The sequence below is a fragment of the Lygodium microphyllum genome, chromosome 1 (genome assembly GCF_053477565.2).
Source record: "Lygodium microphyllum isolate KBCC chromosome 1, Lygodium_microphyllum_v1.1.10, whole genome shotgun sequence".
Classification (NCBI taxonomy): Eukaryota; Viridiplantae; Streptophyta; class Polypodiopsida; order Schizaeales; family Lygodiaceae; genus Lygodium; species Lygodium microphyllum.
Window position 1 is genome coordinate 6,000,486 of NC_141135.1, and position 21,305 is coordinate 6,021,790.

Here is a 21,305-nt window from a genome sequence, read left to right on the forward strand (position 1 = left end):
ATAGTGTACATAGTCGGTACCCCAATCCCCCACGAGCGACATTCTCGGATGTATGGGGAAGGACGCGAATAAGGGAGATCTTAAGTAATAAAAGATCTCACCTTAAGAAACTCGCGTACGATGATGGGGTGAATGTAGCTGCGGGTGGCTATCCTTGTGAGAAACCTGCCACTGCCCACAAACGCGAGTGGAAGGAGGCAAAGAAGCGCGCAGAGGGAGGCGTGAAGAGCAGGCAGCATGTGGAGGCACGACGGATCCAGATGGAGACCATTGGATCGTCGCATTTCGGATCTGGCGGCGTCAAGTCGTGGGAGGCAGAGTTTGTAAGTAACTTGCCTCTTTATTTGATTGTTTGCCAAATTCATTGATTCTATGATTGTTTTGATCTTACAAACTATCTTGATTATGTTACAGCGACGGGTTATGGGGAGGAGGCCCATAGCCCACGAGACTGGGTATGCTCGCCGCAATAGTAGACGTGACACGTGGGCCATCTTCAGAAACGAGGGACGTATTACGGATGCGCAGTTTGACGCGGCCATGAGACCATACGGTCGACAGGTACTTGAAAACTCTGAATGATTTCGGTTTATTTAATTGCATATATATGTATACTTACATACGGTATATTTCTTGAACAGGCACAAGCTACTGATGCTCCTGCCCCTGATGATCCAGCCGCCACTGCTGATGTTCGTGCCACTGCTCCTGGTGGAGGCGAGCACCACTCATCGGAATATACCGATGCGAGCTCCTCTGATCATGGAGAGAGCACAGGGTCCTCATCATCCTCTGATTAGCTTTCAGAATACTGTAGGATGTGGTTGTACAAAAAAAATTTGTAACTGAAGCCATGGGCTTTTTTGCACCTAGCTCCCTATTTGACTTTGTATATATTTGTTCCTAATTAAAGCCATGGGCTATTTTGACATATGGACTCCCTTGTACACAAATGTATCATGTATTGACAATGTATTGAATCGTGAGTCTTGAGTCGTGTATTAAGTTTTAGATAGTAATATTGAATCGTGTATTCATAGAGAGTGAGTCTTGATTCGTGTCTTGAAATCTAAATCGCTCTTTTTTTATGGTGCAATGCACCAAAAAAAAATCCAGAGAGTGCCTTTGGGTGGTTGGATGCTGGAACAGCATCCAGGCACCCAAAAGCACTCTCTGGATTTTTTTTTTCCCTCTGTAATCGCGTGTATAAGCGCGTGTCATCTGTCAAAATCGCGTATATTTGCGCGGATAGTCTGTTAGATTCGCGTGTAAATTTGCAGCAAAACTGCGCAGAACGCGTGTATGGGGTCGTGTATTCGCGCGACTGACTGTCACTGTACACGCGCTTTTACACGCATGTCTCCGCCCGCGATGATACACGCGCTATTACACGGGCCCGACACTTTTTTTCCCAAGTCATTTTGTGCGGCTAGGAGCGCGGGTATGAGCCCGATCCCTTGTAGTATATCAAATCAGGATCAAGGATGAAGATATTCCAAAAACGGCCTTCAATACAAGATATGGGCACTTTGAGTTCTTGGTTATGTCATTCGGGCTTACAAATGCACCTGCCACCTTCAATAGATTAATGCAGGATATTTTTAGACCATATCTTGATGATTTCGTGCTTGTCTTCTTCGATGACACTTTAGTTTATTCCAAACAGGAAGAAGATCATGAACCTCAACTTCGGATTGTCCTTGAGACAATGAGGTCTCATAAGTTGTATGCAAAAATGAAGAAGTGTGCATTCTTCAAATGTCAGATTGAATATCTAGGATTCATAGTATCATCAGAAGGAATATCAGTAGACCCAGCCAAAGTCAGTGATGTGCTTGAATGGCCGATACCAGTATCCGTCAAAGAAATACGCAGTTTTCTTGGCTTGATAGGATGGTATAGGGTCTTTATCAAAAACTATGCTTTGATTGCAGCACCTCTTACCGACTTACTAAAGAAGTAGACTTCTATTACATGGTCAACTCCCGAACAAAATAGCTTCGACCAATTGAAGCAATGTTTGGTATCAGCACCTATTCTAAAACTTCCTGACCTCAATAAGGAGTTCGAGGTAGTAACTGATGCCAGCATTCTTGCCTTGGGGTGTGTACTTATGCAGGAAGGTCATCCAGTAGCATATTCTTCAAGGGAATTGAAGAGTCATGAAAAGAATTATGCCACGCATGATCTGGAATTATTAGCTGTCATCCATGCTCTAAAGCTTTGGAGACACTACCTGTTGGGTAACAAGTTTACTCTAGTAACCGATCATAAGAGTCTCAAATGGATTTTTACCCAGAACGAGCTCAACATGAGGCAACGTCGATGGATTGAAGTATTGGAGGAGTATGATTTTGAAATCAAGTATCGACCAGGGAAAGAGAATGTAGTTGCCGATGCACTCAGTCGCAAGGCATTCCTAAATTCCCTAATCTTGCAGAATCCATCAACGGCCAGATCTCTGGCTACAAAGGTATCTATGCCAAGCAACCCTATACTCGAACTAGCTAGAGAGGAAGCATGCCATGATTTGGCCTACCAAACCATGATAAAGGAAATAACTACCAAGGAGCAGAATCTGAAGTCACAAGCTAAGTATCGGGAATTTTCCATTGATAATGGACTTGTCTACTACAGAACAAGGCTATGTATACCAACAAGCCAGTCACTTAAGCAGAAGATATTATGGGAAGCTCATGATTCCCCTTTCGCAGGACATCCTGGCTATGCAAAAACTCTTAATGCAGTTAGGAAGAGCTACCATTGGGAGAGGCTCAAAGGTGACATTCTCAAATATGTCACTGAATGTTTGTCTTGCCAACGTATCAAGGCTGAACATGTCATGATGCCAGGAAAATTGCAACCACTTGACATTCCCCAAATGAAATGGGAATTCATCAGTTGTCCGTTATGATTTGCGTGAGGGATTTATTAACTTCTGTTTCACGGCATGATAAAGAACCCCGATCTTATAAATGGCATGGAGGATGATGCTTGCAAATAGATTAAATCGACTCTTGCCTTAGTATTGCATGAACTTCACTCACGATGTTGTTGTATCTAAGGGTCGCACTTTTACTTTCGCAAACTTCATTTCATCATGTAACATTTAGGAATGATTGCATGGCTTATAAAAGCATGAAATGCAAATACTTAGACACAAGGTTGTAGGTGTTATCCCTTGACCTAAATCCTAGTAAGCCCTATGTAGATTACTCTTCAAATTATCTTGCCTTTTGACTTTAACTAAAAGGAAGAGATAGGACTACTGCGGATCTTATGGCATGTGAAAGTAATGTATTAACAGGTTTACATGTATTGTAGCATTTTGCAACTATTTTCCTACATTAGATAAAGTATATCATCTCTAGGAAAGAATTGTCCTTGTCAAAGACAAGTAGGTCAATTTACCCAAGTCATTTGTAGTATCACGACTGCTAGGGTTTCGTATAGGCATAGCTGGCCGATTCAATAAAAACCTCAAGTACTAGCTAGGGCTTGGCACGTTAGAGATGTGGCCAAGTAACGTAATTGGACACCAAGTCGAAGTCCTCAAACCCAAAGGTCCTACCCACCTTCTCGGAGAAATTGAGCCAATGGGACACGCACGCAAATAATGATCTAGGGTTTCTACCCTAAGGATCATTCGACCTAGTGCTAGAACTTGGTTTGAGTTGGAATCCCTAGGACCGAACGTTGTCGGTTTAGTACAATTAGGATTGGGTGAGTGAGAAGACGCCCTAAACCCTACTTCGAGTCTAATCATAATTCTTGACCAGAAAACACCATTCAAAAGTGAAATGATCTCTTGGAATGGAGGCGACACTTGTGCAACAAGTTGCAACGTCGCATAGCCTTGTGGTTCGATCACAAGAAAGTTTTGCCAATCCTTGGAATGAGGTTGGCAGGTTCTTGCGCAAGTTTAACTTGCAAGGGGATGGTTAGTCATCCTGTTACATCGCCCTCATTAGGGAAAATTTGCCAAGTTAAGGGAAGTTAGGTAATTGCTCGGACGCAAATGATTAATCAATAAATTAAAGCGACATGGCTGCCGGGATTTACTATTAATAAAACCTAAGGTATTGGTTAAGTTGGGTTAACAGGGTATGACCCTAACCCAAGGACGATAGGAATCTTGCCAAGTTGCAATTGATTCCGGATCGAATGCGGGATGCATTCGGAGAGAAGGAGTCACTCCTTAACAGTTTGCCAACTAAACGACCACTGGAATTGATTGTGCTTGTAACAGTTTAGAAAGCGCTGTTTACATTGTTTGTTCAAGGAACTAAAGGATGAAAAGATATATAAATGCTTCAAGTTGAAGGCGTGAAGGGAGGGGCAGCTTCAGTTACCCCCAACTGCCTGCCTGACCCTAACCAAGGGGGTTGTTGACCGCGCCGGGAACGTGGACCGAACCCGCCGCGAGAGGTCTTTCCGTTGAGCTCTACTTGGAGCAGGAGGACGCTTGGGTGCTAGGGGGGGCTCTGGCCGTAAATCCCTCGCCTTCCGGGTCCTGCACAAGAGACTAACGTGACTCGGGATTGGATCTCGAGGCCCGCATACTAGTCTACGGGCAAAAGCTTGGAATAGTGATCCCTAGCGGATTACTGGATAAGCCTTCGGGTGGATTATAGACAAGCCTACGGGCGGAACTCCTTGTATTTCAAAGATAAATGATGATATGATAATAAAGAAGTTGTTTGATATTGTTTTTCTATGTCACGTGATAAGATTACGTGAAGGAACCAGTGCTTAACGGGATTAATCAAGGGAGCTATTTGTTATATGTCAAATTAATGTGTTAGGTAATTACATAACTAAAACAACCGAGGAAAGTGCGGAGGATGGACCATGGGTCCGTCCTATGGATGGGTGGTCCCGGTTAGCCGGGAACTTTTCTCAAAAATCTTGAAAAACAATAGGATGATCATCGTCAGCAAAGCGAATAACGAGAACGATGACCTAGAGGTACCTCTTACCCAATTTACGCTGTTTTAGGGGAACGGAATGGGACTATGCCTTATGGCAGAGAGGTTGAGCCTTGCATCCCTCTCGTTTCCCATTCTCCTTGAACCAAGTGCAGCGTGAATCCGCTTCGGACCTGGCGCTTCTGCGTAAAGTAGTTCACTCGGGTCTGACGCTAGTTGCTGCTAGCTAATGACCAAACAGGAAAACCCAAATTCAGGTCGATCCTAAGTGGGAACAGCCAGGATACTTCCGCAACGTGGCAGACGCGGGAAGACCTGGATCGCAAGTCCCGTAACATTCCATGGGAGTGTCGGGCGGAGCTTTCTAGACATCCTTTCCGATGGACTGCTAAGACGTGTCCGGGATGATTCTAGGGGACACGTTACATGGATGCTTCCAAAGAAAACCATCTTTCAAGAAATACCCATAAGCCTTCCTTCTGATTTTCTTGAATTCATCATCTGTCTAATCAGCTCTTCGAGTCAATGAACTTAGATACTATCTAATTTGCAACCACTCGTCAACATAAAGTTCTTCAATAAAGGCTTCAACAATAGATACATGACAATCATGAATAAGGACAGAAGCTGCAAACTCTGTCTCATCATCTTCTACAAGCATTGACTCCTCATCCTCATATCTCGCTATAGATAGCATGTCAGCAACAACTGGATTATCTTTCCCTGCTATGTGTCGAAATTCTGGATTCAATGATTTGATATAGGAAATCCACTGAAGCATCGCTATATCTGGAGTCGAACAACTAGTAATCATGCCAAGCAAAGGCAAACAATCTGTTTCCACAACAACTTAAGCTCCAATAAAATACCCTTTATCACACTTCAGTGCAGTGACTACTCCCCACAACTCTCTTTTAATCTACGGATATCTCCTCTGTCGCTCATTAAGAACTTTAGCTCCAAAGCGGATTGCATATCTATTTCCATCAGCATCATCCTGTCCCACTGCCCAGCCTATGCCAATAGGGCCAGTATCAACTGTCAACATGATCAACCGTCCACACTGATAATCTGCCTTGCGAAGAGTACGAGCTGACTGCAACAGCTTCTTGAGTTTACGCATGGCTTTCGAATGCTTCTCATCCCAATGAAATTTCTTCCCCTTTCGAAGCAGCTGTTAGAGAACATCTGCTATGTGAGCAAAATGAGGAATCCAAATCATGTAAAATACACAAGCTCCCACAAATCTCCGCACCTCTGAAGTAGTCGAGCAATACTCTGCAATCCTGCTTATGGCATCTACCTTTGCAGGTGAAGGCTTTCTGCCATAATATCCAACCATATGCCCAACTATGATGACTTCATTAACACCAAAGACAGATTTCAGCCCTGAAAGAGTCAAGTTTACCTCCTCTAATCGTGTCAATATTTGCTCACAAGCAACCAAGTGTTCAGCCACAAACTGTCTACATCCTTGCAAATCAAGACTTTCATTCTTTTCTTCTTCTGCACAACCCTTAATAGGCACATCATCTAGGAAAGGCATGGTAGACTGCGGAATATAGTCTCGTAGAACTCTATGCATAGCATTCATCATATGAGCAACTGAGTTGGTGGCACCTTGAGGCAAGGTACACATCCTCACAAGACCAATAGGTGTCCGCATAGTAGTAATATCCCTGCTTTCCAAGGCAAGCTCAAACTGATCATAACCTGAATAAAGTCACCTAGAGAATAGATGGCTCGTCCTGCAAAAGCCTCAGCAAATTCATCCACAACTGGACCTATTCCCACATTCCTGATTGTCACTTTGTTCACGCGCTGCATATCCTGAATAAATCTCAAAGTACCATTCTTCTTTGGTACAATAAACCATCTGTTAGAATAGGGCGCAGAAGAGGGTTCCAAAATCCCCATTTTAATCTTCTCATTCGGCAACTCTATCAGCTTTGGCAAGTGTGCTTTAGGCACATGTATAGGACGCATATTCCATGGTATATGAGGGACAGTGAAGATGACCATAGGCGCAACCAATTCAGGACTAATGCAGCCAATTTCATGAGGAAAGAAAGCAAATGCCTTACCATGTCGTCCAAGCATCTCTTTAAAACATTCTTTTTTCACTGGAAGCAAGAAATCATCATTTCCAATCTTCAATTTTGTAAGAGTTTCAAATGTAAATTTATGTCCAATATTTGCAGGATCTCTCAACATAGGCTGCTTCATAGCTTTTTCTATCTGCTCATCACTATCAGGAGGAAGCGGCCCTGAAACCGGCTTAACCTTCTTATCAACTGTTTTATACTTCGTGTCAACCTTGGCATCAGTCAGGCACTCTTTTCTTTGCTGCAATTTCTTCAAATTTTCAGCAACTCTCAACTCTGTTGGCTGAAAGATTTCAGCCCTTTGCTCTATGGACTGCATGGGTGCAGCCTGAAACTCTGTATGCTGAAATTTTTTAGCATTAAACTATGTTGGCTGAATGAATTCAGCCCTCGGCTCTATGGACTGCATGGGTGCAGCCTCATACTCCATATGCTGATTTTTTCCAGCATTTAACTCTGTTGGCTGAAAGGTTTCAGCCCTCTGCAACTCTGTAAGCTGATCAAGATCAGCCATAAATTCAGTTTGCTGAGTTTTCTCAGCCTCTAACTCTGTTTTCAGCATAAAATTAGAAATTTCTTGAAACATATCCAAGGTTTGCACAAGTATGATCTTTGAACCCTTACATACATCAATTTTCAGCATTGTTCCCATCTCAAACAATGTATCTGCATAAGACATTCCTTCATACAGTCCATCTGCATGCTCTTCTGCTTGCAAAATACCTGCAATCTTCAACTGTTTCTCCTTACGACCAATGTACTGCCTTGCAGCTCTAGGCAAATTTGAAATTTTCTGATAACTCACTGAACTATCTGAAGAAAAATCAACAAAATTAGTGGAGAAAGACTGGCTGCCAGGAGGCGAGATCTCCTCTTTTCTCTGCTCCGTACCACTGGCGTCTCGCAAGACAGCAGTACCTAATGAAAATCCAACTCCTTCGCAGGTAGTGGTGCCTCACGCAAGGAGTCCCTGTTTCTCGGATGATTTACTCCAACAGTCATAAACTGAACAGCTCGCATACCATCCTTACTGCGTATCCGTGCATAGGCTAAGCCGTCATCCATCACTTTTGTCTCCATTCTTGCTTCTGTAATGAAAGGCTGTCCAAGAATAATCGGATAAGAGCAAGAATACTGAACAAAGCAATGACAATCTTCTTCAACATTACCAATAGAAATTCTGATGCTCGGACAAGCAGCATACATATCACCAGAAGTATTATTGGCGGCTCTCATGCGCTAGCCATGCTCTGCATCGATAGGCCACTTGCCACTCTCATAAACACCTCGAGCAATAAGATTAATCTCGGAACCATGATTAACTAAAGCGACCAAAGGAATCTATTTCTCTCCAATCCTTATCACCGTCTCAGTGGTTGCTCTAGCCCAATGACTACGTGAAAAATGGCTGCGAGGAATGAGAATAGGGGTATCATCATCTTCATACTGCATAGGCTGAACTATTTTCTCCAATTGCGGATTGACAGAAGCATTCTCAACCATCACTGCATCATCATGCTCTTTCCCAAGAGCTCCATGCCATAATCCCTGTAAAGCAGGTCCTTCCATCGCATGCCGTTTTCTCCGCAAAAGATCCTGCACCTGATCTTGTATTTCTCTTCTAGCAATCCCAAGAGCTTCTTCAATAGTAAAAGTGACTTCACTATTCAAAATTCTTTCATGAAAAATCTTACTCATATCCGTTTGCATATCAAGGTCTGACAAGAGCTTGAATCCTGGCTCCTTTCTTGGTTGCCTCTTCTCTTTCATCTGTTTGTCTCCCATAGGTTGTTCAGGACCTGATTGAGCTGGAGAACTTGTCATAGGTGAAGCTGTGACAGGTGGTGAAACAAAGTCACCCCCTCTAGTCTTTTGGAGGTGCGGAGACCCTCCTCATCCCTTCTTCTCTTTTCCTCAACCATGGCATCTAAACCCTGTGTTTTCGCCATATAGGCAAAAATAGAATACTTGTCAATAGGAGAATCCCATCCTATTTCTCCTCGAATGCTGGAGCCCACACAAGTCATAGTAGATGCCTGAACTTTCCCTCTTCTCACTATCTCCAAGGCAGAGGAACATAAAGCAGAGTCTCCATCTGATTTCTGCTCAAGTTGGACTCCATAAGCTGAAGCATCTCCTCTTACACTCACATAAGCTGATTGTGTAGCCATATCATCAATGAGCTTCTTCATGCCTCCCTTACCAAAGTTCGTGTCAAGAGGAGCACCAGTCTCTGTCAGCCATATCTTCCCATCTTGTCCCCAGAACACTACATTCTTCTTACGTGCTTCCTGAAAAGCATCACAATCTCTACAGTGTTGGTGCTCTGTACTATCGCACCAAATACATCATCTCCCTTTTCTTTGGCCAGCTGGGAAAGCAGTCGCTGGAGCAGGTGCTACAAGAGGTACTGACATAAGTTGCTCTTTTAACTTTCCAACTTCAGCTTTGACTGCTTCAATCATCAAATCTGCCAAGCCTTTAATAACATCATCTACAGATAAGGGCACTGGAGCAGCAGGAACTGGTGGATTTACAACAGGAGGAGTAGGCTTAGGCATAGAACTTGTAGTAGGGTTAGAAGAAGAAGTCTCCAAGGATTTTTCAAAAGCAGATCCTGTATTACGATGCAATCGTACTCTCCTACGCTGCTTCTTAACAAGAGCATTCACAGCATCAATGACATGTCTCCACTCGGTCTTTAAACCTGAATCAATAGCTTGATCTTCCAAAAGATCATCCAACTTTTCCTGTAAATCAGCATCAGCGGCTTGTAAAAATAATTCCACTTTCTGCATCTCCAAATCTTGCTGCTCAGTTCCATCCAACTGATCATAGCGGCTCTCAAACTCTCGCAGAAGGGCGGTAACTGAAAGTCCCTTATTAGGCATAGAAACCCATGCTAAGAAATTCCTACGGTTCATAAGACCTGTATCCTCTAGGAAATATTCATCTTTTAATGCCTTCTTAAACTCTGCCCAACCAGCATGTGTTTCTTGAATTTCTGAAATTCGGACTTCAAGAGCGTGCACCACGATCTGCAAGAAGTAGCGGCTCCAAACATCTTGAGAAACCCCAAAAAACTTCATCTTTTCTTCATACAAATGCAGGTAAGTTGACACTTGTTGGCCGTTAAACTGCTTCATCTCCTGTTGGACAGCTTTCAAGGCATCCATGGCATCACTATCACGTTTCGCGTGAGCTTGCTGCTACATATAGGTTGTAAATGACTGAAACACGTTCTTCATGACATTGTCATCTGTCATCTCTTCTTGCAAGTCTCCATCTTGTTGAAAATTGACGCAACACTTTCACGTCGGGTTCACCAGAAATGTCGTAGAATTTGTGTAAGAGCTGCTAAACACAGGGTTCAAGATTCAACAAGGAAAGAGGCTAACAAGAAGAAATCGAATTTTTGATGCCAAAGTTCACTATATTCCTTGTCAAGTAAATTACATGATTCAGAAAAATTTGTAGTATCTCATAACCAGCTTTGCATTTAGGTGTTCAAGAACAGTTTAGCCATTGGCACATAGGCTTGATGAGTTCAGCTGGGCAGCAATCCGTGTGATCAATTCTCAGAAATCCATATAGTGCCAGAACATTAAAGTTCTGTGAGCAACTGGTATAACATACAAAAACTGCATTCCCTGCAAAACTGTGGTATCAAAGTACAACTACTTCAACCGAGCCATCAGCCATACTTCAATTTGGTCATTAATTGCTTCAATTTTCCCTCTAGTGCATGAATCAGAATACACCCAATCAATCTACACACTGATACATTTCAAGAACATAGTTATCTGAAAAATGTAGCTTTGCATCAACAAGTTTCAGTTTAGAAACTTCAAAACTGTATTCAGCAGTAAACCTCCAAAAGAGTGCATGTCATATTTTTCTGTGAGTTTTCCACTTGAGGCATTTTCAGGGTCAGATATCCAAATGTTCCCATAATTCTTGTGGACACATGTATATATGTATCTGATGTTGGCTTTGCAAGGCCAAAATCTGAAACTTGTGCCTGAAAACAGTTGTCTACTAGAGTATTAGAAGTTTTGATGTCCCGGTGGATAACTCGAGGATGATAATCTTCATGCAAGTATGCCAAACCACGAGCAGCACCACGTGCAATTTTCATGCATGTTTTCCAGTTCAGAGCCAACTGATAATTCTGCAACTTGTTGCGGCATATGTGGGAAATTGTAGAGGTACATTCCAATGTGAGCACTCCATCAACAGCAAAGTTGAGATAGTTAGCTAACTTTCCAAATTCTTTAGTAATGTGCTGAATTCTATCTTTTCTTGTTATTCAGCCATAACAAAAGTCAACGCTACCTCTGTTGATGATAGACCTTCACTAGAATCCAGACCAAAAGATGCCCTTCCTAATTGAATTCAGTTGACGAGGTTGGATCAATTAATCATGATAGAAAGATAGGCTTGTTCAAATAGCACTAGAAATCCTGGAACAGAATTCCTGTAACGTAGCTTATCCGCAATCTTGGGAATGGAGATCTGCAGGTTCACGGAGAAGAAGCAATAGATCAATCGTTGGCGACGATGACAGTGTAGATGATATCAACTGAGACCTTCGAATGTTCTGAAACAACCTCTTCAACATTTTAATCAACAGCAGAAGAAATAGATCTAATTGAAGTCGGTACAAATTCTTTTGTATGTGGATTAAGAACAGTCCTCCATATCAAAAAGTTATTTTGTCTACTCGATGGCTTTTCTATTTCATGTCCATGTCTGCGGAAGCCCTGTTCTCCTCGAAGACATCAACCCTGACAACCTGTTTTCTTCTCGCTTTTTCCCTCTGAAAAATTCAGCAGCTAGCTCCCATATTAGATTCCAAAGTACCCCTTACTTCGTCCAATTTCACAATCATATCTTGGATACGATTTGTTTGAATCTTCCTATGGGGGCGAACAATTTCATCTACCTTTACAGCATCCACCTCAAGCTGTATTTTGACCAGTCGATCAAGCAAGCAATCATGTTCCTTCTTTTTCTCCACACTTGCAGTATCTTGTGACATTGAAGCAAGAAAGCATGATACCTCCTCCTCTAGTTTTTCAATCTTGCTTGGAGCTGAACCAGTGCCCAAAGAGGATGAGGCCCGCAGCAGCGAGAGCTGTTACAAATAGGTTAAGGAGCCACGCGGCATTGTTTGGTTGCTGGTGATGGTACTGCTTTTGTGGATGATAAAGCTGCTTCTGCTATTTTTCCAGGCTCCATCCCTTCCACTCCTGCAATACCACCTCCACCTGCTTTTCCATTGTCAGATGTACTAGTCGGAATTAGTCTCCCCTTCTCCTCTTTGAGCGAAGAAAAAACTCCTCTTTGACAAGAATAACTCTAGTTTCTTTACACCAACAGGAGATCTACGCACAAACTTTGATTTTGTCCTTGAGGACTGACTTAGGGTATCTTTGGAGTCATCAATTGCCCCATTAACAGACAGCTTTGTGATGGGTGATCTATACACAAACTTTGACTTCGGCCTTAAGGACTGGGTGGCAAAATGCTCTCTCAGTGCTTCACTAGTGCTGTCAATAGCCCCTTTGAAGGATTCCTTTACTCGCTTAAGCATTTTTTTAGAGACTTCCTTCAACTCTATTTCATGGGAACTATTGAACTTAGATGATCGGCTTCCACAAAGCTTCCTTTGATTCCACAATTCCCTGCACTTTTCTTACAGATCATCATTGAAATTATCAGCTTGATAATGTCCTTTGGCATTAGTTTTTCATATTTTTCTAACACACACACATCATGCATCCAAACAGAAACACACACACACACTAGTTGAATATATACATTGGATGCGGGTACTGAAAGGACGGATTATCGTAATGCATCAATCACACACGTGATTTGATTGTGTGACAGCTCCATAGTTGAAATACGCATGAATACCCTCTTAGTAGGGATAATATTTTTCTTTTAAATTAGGCAAAAAGAAATTATGATTCCCTCCTTCCCCCAGCCCACTATCGTGCTGGGGGAGAGGGAGGAAATGGTGGATGACTAAGCATCCTTGTGGATGCTTTGGAGGGAGGAGAACCATGCGCACTGACATGTTAGGGGAGGGAGGATCCCCCTTCCCTCCCCTATTTAAACTGAGGACAACGCTACCAGCGGGAGGAGGTGGAACTGAAGTGGGGAGCCAGGAAGCCGTGACGCCGCCAGGAAATGACGAGAGAGGGGATTCTGAAGACTACGCCGGAACTGCCATCCATCTCCAACATTGGCCGCCTCGACATCGCCACCTGCCACCTGGGAAGCGCCATCCGCCGCCATTAATTGATTCCCCTTCCCTCCACGTGGCTTTGAGCCCACAGAAGCTTCTCAGAAGCTTCTTGAGAAGCTTCTAAGGGGAGGATCTAAGCCCCCCTTCTTGTGAGTTTCTTTTAAGCCTTCCTCTTGAAGGTTTCTTTTTCCCTTTTTCCCCCCCCCAGGGATTTAATCCCCTCATAGACGACTCTTACGCCTTTAACCCCCCATGCTAAAAGTCATTAAGCCTTTATAAGTCTTTTTTTTTCCCCCCTCCGTGCTTAAAGCCTTAAGCCCCCTTCCCATGGATGGAACCTCCCCCCAAAAAAAGAATTAAGGCTTAAAAAGTCTTATTACTTTTCCCCCCCGTGCTTAAATTCATAAACCCCCCTTCTTGTGCCTTTTGAAACCCCCTTTCACCCTTCACCTTTTCCCTTGACTTGGAACTTACCCCCCCGTGTCCAAAAATCCCTTCAAGATCCCCCTTCCTATACCCTTTCACTCCGGTGTCCAAAGATCTCCTAAGGCCCCCTTCATATGCTTTTCAAACCACACTCACACACACCCTTTTCACCGTGTATATACCCTATAGGGCCTTTCCTTTCGGCTTTGTAAACCTTTTCCCCCAAAAGAAATTAAGACCTCAAAGGTTTTATTACCCCTCCTCATGGCTAGACCCTTAACTGTTCCGCGCCTTTCCAAAATACACCTTGGACTTGGTTTCTCCCCTACTCGAAAAAGGAGAAGAAGAGTATTGACGTGCAAGGGAGCCATGGTGGAGTTTTGAAAAGGAGTGTAAAGCTGCTTCCATGTTCGAAGGACTACAACTACTATGCCTCCTAAGAAAGTTCAAGGAGTAGCTGCGGGAGGGTCATCTCTCGGTATCCATGTGGATATCTCACCCCAAAGCCAGGTTTTTTCTTCTTAATTTTATATCGGTTTTAATTCAATTGTGCAAGACGAATTGTTAGGGATAATATATATTTTGTCCTAGTTATTCACGACGAAGGAATTTAGTTTAATGAAACATGCAAAATAAATAAAATATAAACATAGTTTTCCTTCAAATAGCATTATGCATTGAAACGAATTATGAGCAAGATTATTTACCCACTAAAGTCGTATACTTCGGTTAAGTCTAGAAGGTATAAAAATGCATCTTGCACTATTAACCCCTATTTCTTTTTACAACAAATCATCATGAAAAGTGCAAATCTTGAAAGGATTCTTGCGATGCTTAAACTCTAGGAAGTTATCATTGCTAACTGCATAACTTAGCAAGGGAAAAATTGCTTATTGAGCATGAGTTGTTCGCAAAGAAAAGGGAAGATTAGTTGAATTTAACCTAACCTCAAATCGATGAGGTATATGATTGAAAAGTCAATTGACACGTAGATAACAAATCATACGGAAGTAATCTCAAAAATACCTTCTAGAGTTAACCAGATTAAAAATGCTACGAAATATTCAAATCCAAGAAGCGTTTATACCTTAAATACTTGCCCACATTCCCTGATTATAGGGTCAGTAAATTGTAAACGTAAAAGAAATTAGGGTTCGTCCCTGAGTTTCTTAAAAGAAAATAATAAAGCTAGGAAACCCTAGGTCTGACAAACGTCAGCTTAAAGAAACTGAAACAGATTGTTTCGTAACTCCATTATCGCTTAGTTCGATGGAGGACTTGCACGGCAAGTACGAAGTCATATGGTCTTGTGATCGATTCACAAGAAGAAAGGCTAAAGTCCCGCAACAAGGATGGCGGATCCTTACGCAAGTTATCTTACAAAAAGGATGTATACTTTGATATCCTTCTAAGTAAGGAAGGTTAAAAAAAACCGGAAACTGAAGTATCCAATGAACTTTAGGGTTTGACCAAGTTGGGTTAATAGGGTACACCCTAACCCAGAATATAAGGGATCTTGCCAAGTTGCAAGACACCCCGGATCGAGTGCTGGATGCATTCAAAAGGAAAGATTCCTTCCTTAGCAGTTTGCCAACAACAAATCGATCAATGGAAATGTTTGTGCTTGCTAGAGATTTTAGAGCACTATTTGACTTGTTTGACCAATCAATTACAAAGTAAATAAGTATCTATACTTCAGGTTGAAGGCCTGAAGGGAGTGGCAGCTTCAATTACCCCCGACTGCCTGCCTGACCCTAACCAAGGGGGTTGTTGACCGCGCTGGGAACATGGACCGAACCCGTTGTGAGAGATCTCTCCATTGAGCGCTACTTGGAGCAAGAGGACGCTTGGGTGCCGGGGGGCTCTGGCCGTAAATCCCTCGCCTTCCGGGTCCTGCACAAGAGGCTAACGTGACTCGTGATTGGATCTTGAGGCCCGCATACTAGTCTACGGGCGAAAACTTGGAATATTGATCCCTGTGGATTGCTGGATAGCCTTCGGGTGGATTGTGGATAAGCCTACGGGCAAAACTTTTGTATTTCAAAGATAAATATGATGATATGTTAATAAAGAACTTGCATGATATTGTTTTTCTATGTCACATGATAAGATTACATGAAGGAACCAATGTTTCACAGATTAATTAAAGACGATGGTTGTTACATGTCCAACTAACATGGTAGATAATTACATAACTAAAACAAACCGAGGAAAGTGCGGAGGATGGGCCATGGGTCCGTCCTACAGTTGGGTGGTCATGGTTGGCCGGGAACTTTTCTCAAATCTCGAAGAACAGCGGGATGATTATCAAAGGACATGAACAACGAAATCGTTGACCTAGAGTTATGTCTTAACCGATTTACACTATTTTAGGGGAACAGAATGGGACTATGCCTTATGGCAGAGAGGTTGAGCTTTGCATCCCTCTTGTTTCCCATTCTCCTTGAAGCAAGTGCAGCGTGAATCCACTTCCGACTTGGCGTTTATGCGTAAAGTAGTTTGCTTGGGTCTGACGCTAGTTGTTGTTAGGAAATGACCAATCAGGAGAAACCCTAATTCCGGTCGATCCTAAGTGGAAACGGGCAGAATACTTGCGCTACGTGGCAGACGCGGAAGGCCCTAGATCGCAAATCCCGTAACATTCCATGGGTGTGCCGGGCGGAGCTTTCTAGACATCCTTTCTGATGGATTGCTAAGACGTGTCCTGGATGATACTAGTGGACACGTTACAGATTGAGAATGCTATGGGTGAGCTTGTTTTGTATCCAACATAGAATAATGAAGTAAATATCTCCACCAAAGATTTTACAAGGGATTTACTTTAATTTCATATTTAGAGACTCAATGACAATATAGTTCACCTATGGATGCACATTAAGGGGTTTAGCAAAAATGTAACCTATTTTTATTTGATCAAATGGTAAAAAGGTGAGGATTGTGGATGTAGCTTTTAGGTTAGATAGAGTAATGAAGCTCATAGAGAAACTTGAGGTACATTGTATCAAGTTGCAAGGTGTGGGAGTTATAATACCACCCAATTTTTGGGTCCAATCTCCACGGAGGTTGCTCGTTGGCTAGGGGTTCTTAGAAAGTCAAATAGACCCTTTGATGGGGTTTTAGGGGTAGCAGCCTAAGCTTAATGGTAAAGTGAATATTCCCTAAAATATTTCCTAGCCAACTAGGGAAGGCTTAGAATATTGAAGATAAGATAGGTTGACTTGACCACCTTCCTAGATTATAAAAAGGCAACCCCTTCAAGACTAATATTAATCTATCTTTCACCTTGTTAGTCTTCTTTTAGCTAGTCTGAAGGTCTAGACTATCCAAAACATTTTTTTAAAGTTTAAGAAATGTGTGTTGTAATCGTGTATGGGCCTATTTTCTTGTAGTGCAAGTTTTACTCTACCCAATGTACTCTCTAAGTTCAATTCAAATGTTCTTAAAAAAGTGGCTAGTGTCATATTTTGCCTTCTTATTATGCCAAATTCAGATTGAGAAGGTGTTAGCATAATTGATTAGGGATAGGATAAGGGTTTCTATAAGAAAGGGTCTCCTTGTGAAGATACCTTTGATGTTCATGTCTCCTTACGTATGTGTACATTGTTTTTACTTTACGAAAGAAAAATCCCAAATCACAATCAATATAAATTTGATTCACACCGCCTTTAAAACAACATATATACATTGTCTATATTAAAACATGTACAATGGTGGGTAAAAGGGCATTAAATATTTCCTCTTATTTGTGTGTCAAAAATGTTCTCTTATATGTTAGTTGACTTGCAGGTAAAGATGCATCCATTAATTGATTCTATGCTTCCATTTTCTTATAGCACATGCTTAGATTCAGTTTTGCCATAATTGGAGCCCCCGTTGGGAAAACTAACAAAAGTTACACTTAAAAAGACATTAAGGTTTTAAATATTAACAGATTAATATTGAAGGCCTTAACAAAAGGCTTAGCCCCAGTTCACATGGCTATCCCATTTATGATATGTAAATCCTTATTGACACGATTTTCAAGCTAAACTTTCAGAAAAGCCATCATCATTCTCTAATCTCATCCTCCTAACCCAATTTGATAACTTAAAGTTGTAGGGATAACACCTTGGCCCACATAGCCATTACGATAGCTCTTGGTTGACCATGAAATCTCATATGACTTCATATTTCATGCTTGTACTATCAAAAACACCTCATGATGATCTTTTCTCCAAACTCATGATATTGAAGCTCCAAGTCATGCATCAACCACAATCCTCTATCAAGACAAAACCTTAAGATAGATGCTTGCGGTTCGCAGAAAACCTTGTTAACCATGGGAGAAAACCTTGAACACTCTCTTGGAAAAGAACAAGATAACTCACTAGAACTATAAGAAATCATTCACGGCAAGAGGCACCAAATCCGTTTTATCGCTCCTCATTATACCTTGTCCATGTATTCCTCTCCTATCTACAGTTGTACTCATCATTTAGATGCTATAAGTCATTTTGGGCTTTATAGTTATTTATCTCTCACCATTTTGGTCTTATGAGTAATTTCGGGCTCTAGTAGGTAATTTATCTCTCAACAACATCGGACTAGTTCTACTTATCATTCTAGTCCCATAGGTCGGTGTTATAGTGGAAATAGAAAGCAATCAAAGATACTCATCTTGTGTGATTGATGCTTAGTTAAAAGGTGCATGCCTCCACGTCTAGTGTAAATACAACATAACTGCCCTTTCAACTTTGCATACTAGTTCATGTCATGATTCCAACACACCAAGGGGCATCTTCAACTCAATCGACTTCAATGTAAACATTAGGATGTGAGGGATTAAGTAATGGGTGAAAAACTACGTATGAATAGTAAGAGTTATAATGATAGCTGCATTATTATCATATTGTTGAGTGTTGTGCTATAAACCCATTAGTGAGCAATGGCATGGCATCAATCAATAAACTATATGCATGTGCCTACCCCTTGCCATGTTCCAACCAGAGAGTCTATATAATCAGTGCTCACAAAAAAGCTTTTTAACTAAATCAGTTGGAGGTATTTTTGAATCAAATTAGAGGCATTTTCAAATTTCTAGACCAAAGACATTGTAAAGTTTCGAGTTTGTTCCGAGTTTGAAACCTTCTTGTTTAAATTTAAATGGTTTTCCTTGAATACGGTGCATAATAGTCGATTATGGCTTCTGCAAGCTGCTTACATGCCCTGGAAGGTGGCCTTGATGGAGTCGAGCGTGGCGTCGTCGAGGAAGAAGGTCTTGCGGAGGACGGCGTTGGGGATGTTGGGCGTGAAGAGGGAGTTGGCTACCCGTTGGAAGCCGGGCTGTTGGCTGTTGAGGGCGACGATGGCGTGGGCTGGGCCGGAGCCGACGTTGAGCTGGAAGTGCAGGAGGCCGCGTGGGAAGATCATGACGTCGCCCGGGCCGAGGACCTTGGCGAAGAGCTTGTTAGAGGTGTCCACGAAGGCGCAGTAGAGGTTGCCAGACAGCACAAAGATGATCTCGCTGGCCCTGGGGTGCGTGTGGGGCACGATCACCCCGGTGGGCTCGAAGTCCAGGCGCGCCACCGACAGCCCTAGCGTGTTCAGGCCTGGAAACTGCTCCACGAGGCCAAAAGAGGGGACTGCCAGCACTGGGCTCTCGCTCACGTTGGCTGCAGCTTGGGCTATGCCGTGGAACACGAAGTCCTCCTCCGTCACCTTCTCTGCCTCCTTGCAGGGATACCCGTTCACGCTCAGATCAGTCTGCGACAAGTCCGCCACGCAGTAGTCCTGAAGCGGATCCGGGTCGGACGCCCGCACTACTACGCCCATATAGTCATTGTTGCAGGCGTACAGTACCATCACAGCTACCAGCACCAGGTGGCTACTCAACCTGCTGCTGCAGATCTGTAGCCTCCTCGATCTCATCCCGGCATTGCGCTGGCTACCTGATGTCGTGATCATCATCCTCATCGAGCTTTGGATTCTAGTACTTTCTATCCCGTGGTAGGTGCAGATCGAGCCCCAGAGAGAGAGAGAGAGAGAGAGAGGAACAGGAGAACTAGAGGAATGGGCGATTGATTGATGGATAGAAATGACCCGAAGCTGATTAATGCAAACCCGTAAGAGACCCGCGTAGATATATATAGAATTGTCATCGCATGCACGAGTACTGATCCCTGCATACGAAGTTACCATGCTCAATCGCAAGTCGATAACCTCCCGTCTTTCGTTCTGTCGATGTCCAAGCTTTTGACTCCGATTAGGCTCCACCTGGGCATAAGCTTTCTCACTCTTGGCAATCGCCTTTTGCTTTCCGTGAAACGAGTCTTTACACGCACACATTTACGTGATCTACTTGCATCTTTGCAAACAACTAACCTTCCGTCAGAGTGCCCACCAGCAAGTCTGTACAATCAAGCTCCTTCCTTTAGATCTCGACATACCTGGGACATGTGTCTAGCTCTTGGAGAGCCCCCGCCCGCCATCCTGCTTCACGCTGCTTTGAAACGCAATCGCTCGTTCGTACCGGTTCCTATAATTTGCCACTCATTGAACCCAACCCTTTCCACTTAGCCACACATCACCAATTTGTCGTTAACACGACTCAACTGCAAGTAATTGTAAGCTTTCGTCTATTCTTCATCAATCTTGTGTAGCTATCAACTCCCTCGATTGTATGACAAACTTTGGGGACTTTGCATAATATTGCATAATTCCCGTTACCCTTGCTTTAAGCAATGTTTGAGGGTTCACTATGCAAGCACATCATGCATATAGCGAGTGCATGTGTTAAAGGGTTTGTCTTTGCCCTATCTTTCTGCCATTGTGAAGACTTCAAGATGCGAGAATTTTCCTTAGTAATAAATTAGCCAAAAGAAAGAGAAATATTTTAAATTTCAAATCTAACATTTCTTTCTCACTTTTTGTTTCTTGCAATGATTCAAAATTGATCTATGAAAAAATCATGTCTTTGAAGCTTGCAATTCCTTGTTCCGGTAAAGAAAAAGAATAGTGAATTTTGCATACACTTCCTCTTCTAAAAAGATGAAGGTGGGAAAATATATCTTTCATTAGAGGGAAACTTTTTTCTCAACAATCATTTGCACAATTAATTTATTTGACTTATTTCATCAAAGAAACATTTTTTACAACAAAAGTGTAACTCCTTGCAAATCATTTGATTGAGTTAAAGGTTTTATCTTTTTTAAAGGATTTTCATGTAAACATATTGGGAATTAAAGTTTACCCTAGTGTGAACTAGGACAAAAAATGTAGTGACACTACAAGGGTACACACATATAGCGACACTAAGTAGCGACGTTTTTTTTTTCAGCGTCGCTATTTACGTCGCTAATCCTCGAAATATTTTAAGTCAAAAAATGTGTCGGTATTAGCGTCGCTATTTAGCGACTCAAATAGCGATGCTAATAGCGACTCAAATAGCGATGCTAATAGCGACGCTAATAGCGACGACTTACTCTGGTAACATTTCCCGAAAATCCGAATGTTTCTTTCAAACATGCGTGCGAACTGCAGAAGCAAGGCGAAGGCGGAGAGAAAGAGAAATGGAGGTGAGCAAGAGAGGGAGGTGAGCAAGGAAGCAAGCCG

General features: G+C 42.5%; 1 protein-coding gene across 1 annotated transcript; it reads right to left on the reverse strand.

The window, feature by feature from the left end:
• Nucleotides 1-18,765: 18,765 nt before the first annotated feature.
• On the reverse strand, nucleotides 18,766-19,813 carry LOC148040808 (putative germin-like protein subfamily 2 member 5). The gene has a single exon (XM_087686939.1). It carries the CDS (start codon nucleotides 19,665-19,667, stop codon nucleotides 18,912-18,914), a length of 756 nt encoding a protein of 251 aa, XP_087543065.1. The 5' UTR covers nucleotides 19,668-19,813; the 3' UTR covers nucleotides 18,766-18,911.
• Between the last annotated feature and the right edge of the window lie 1,492 nt (nucleotides 19,814-21,305).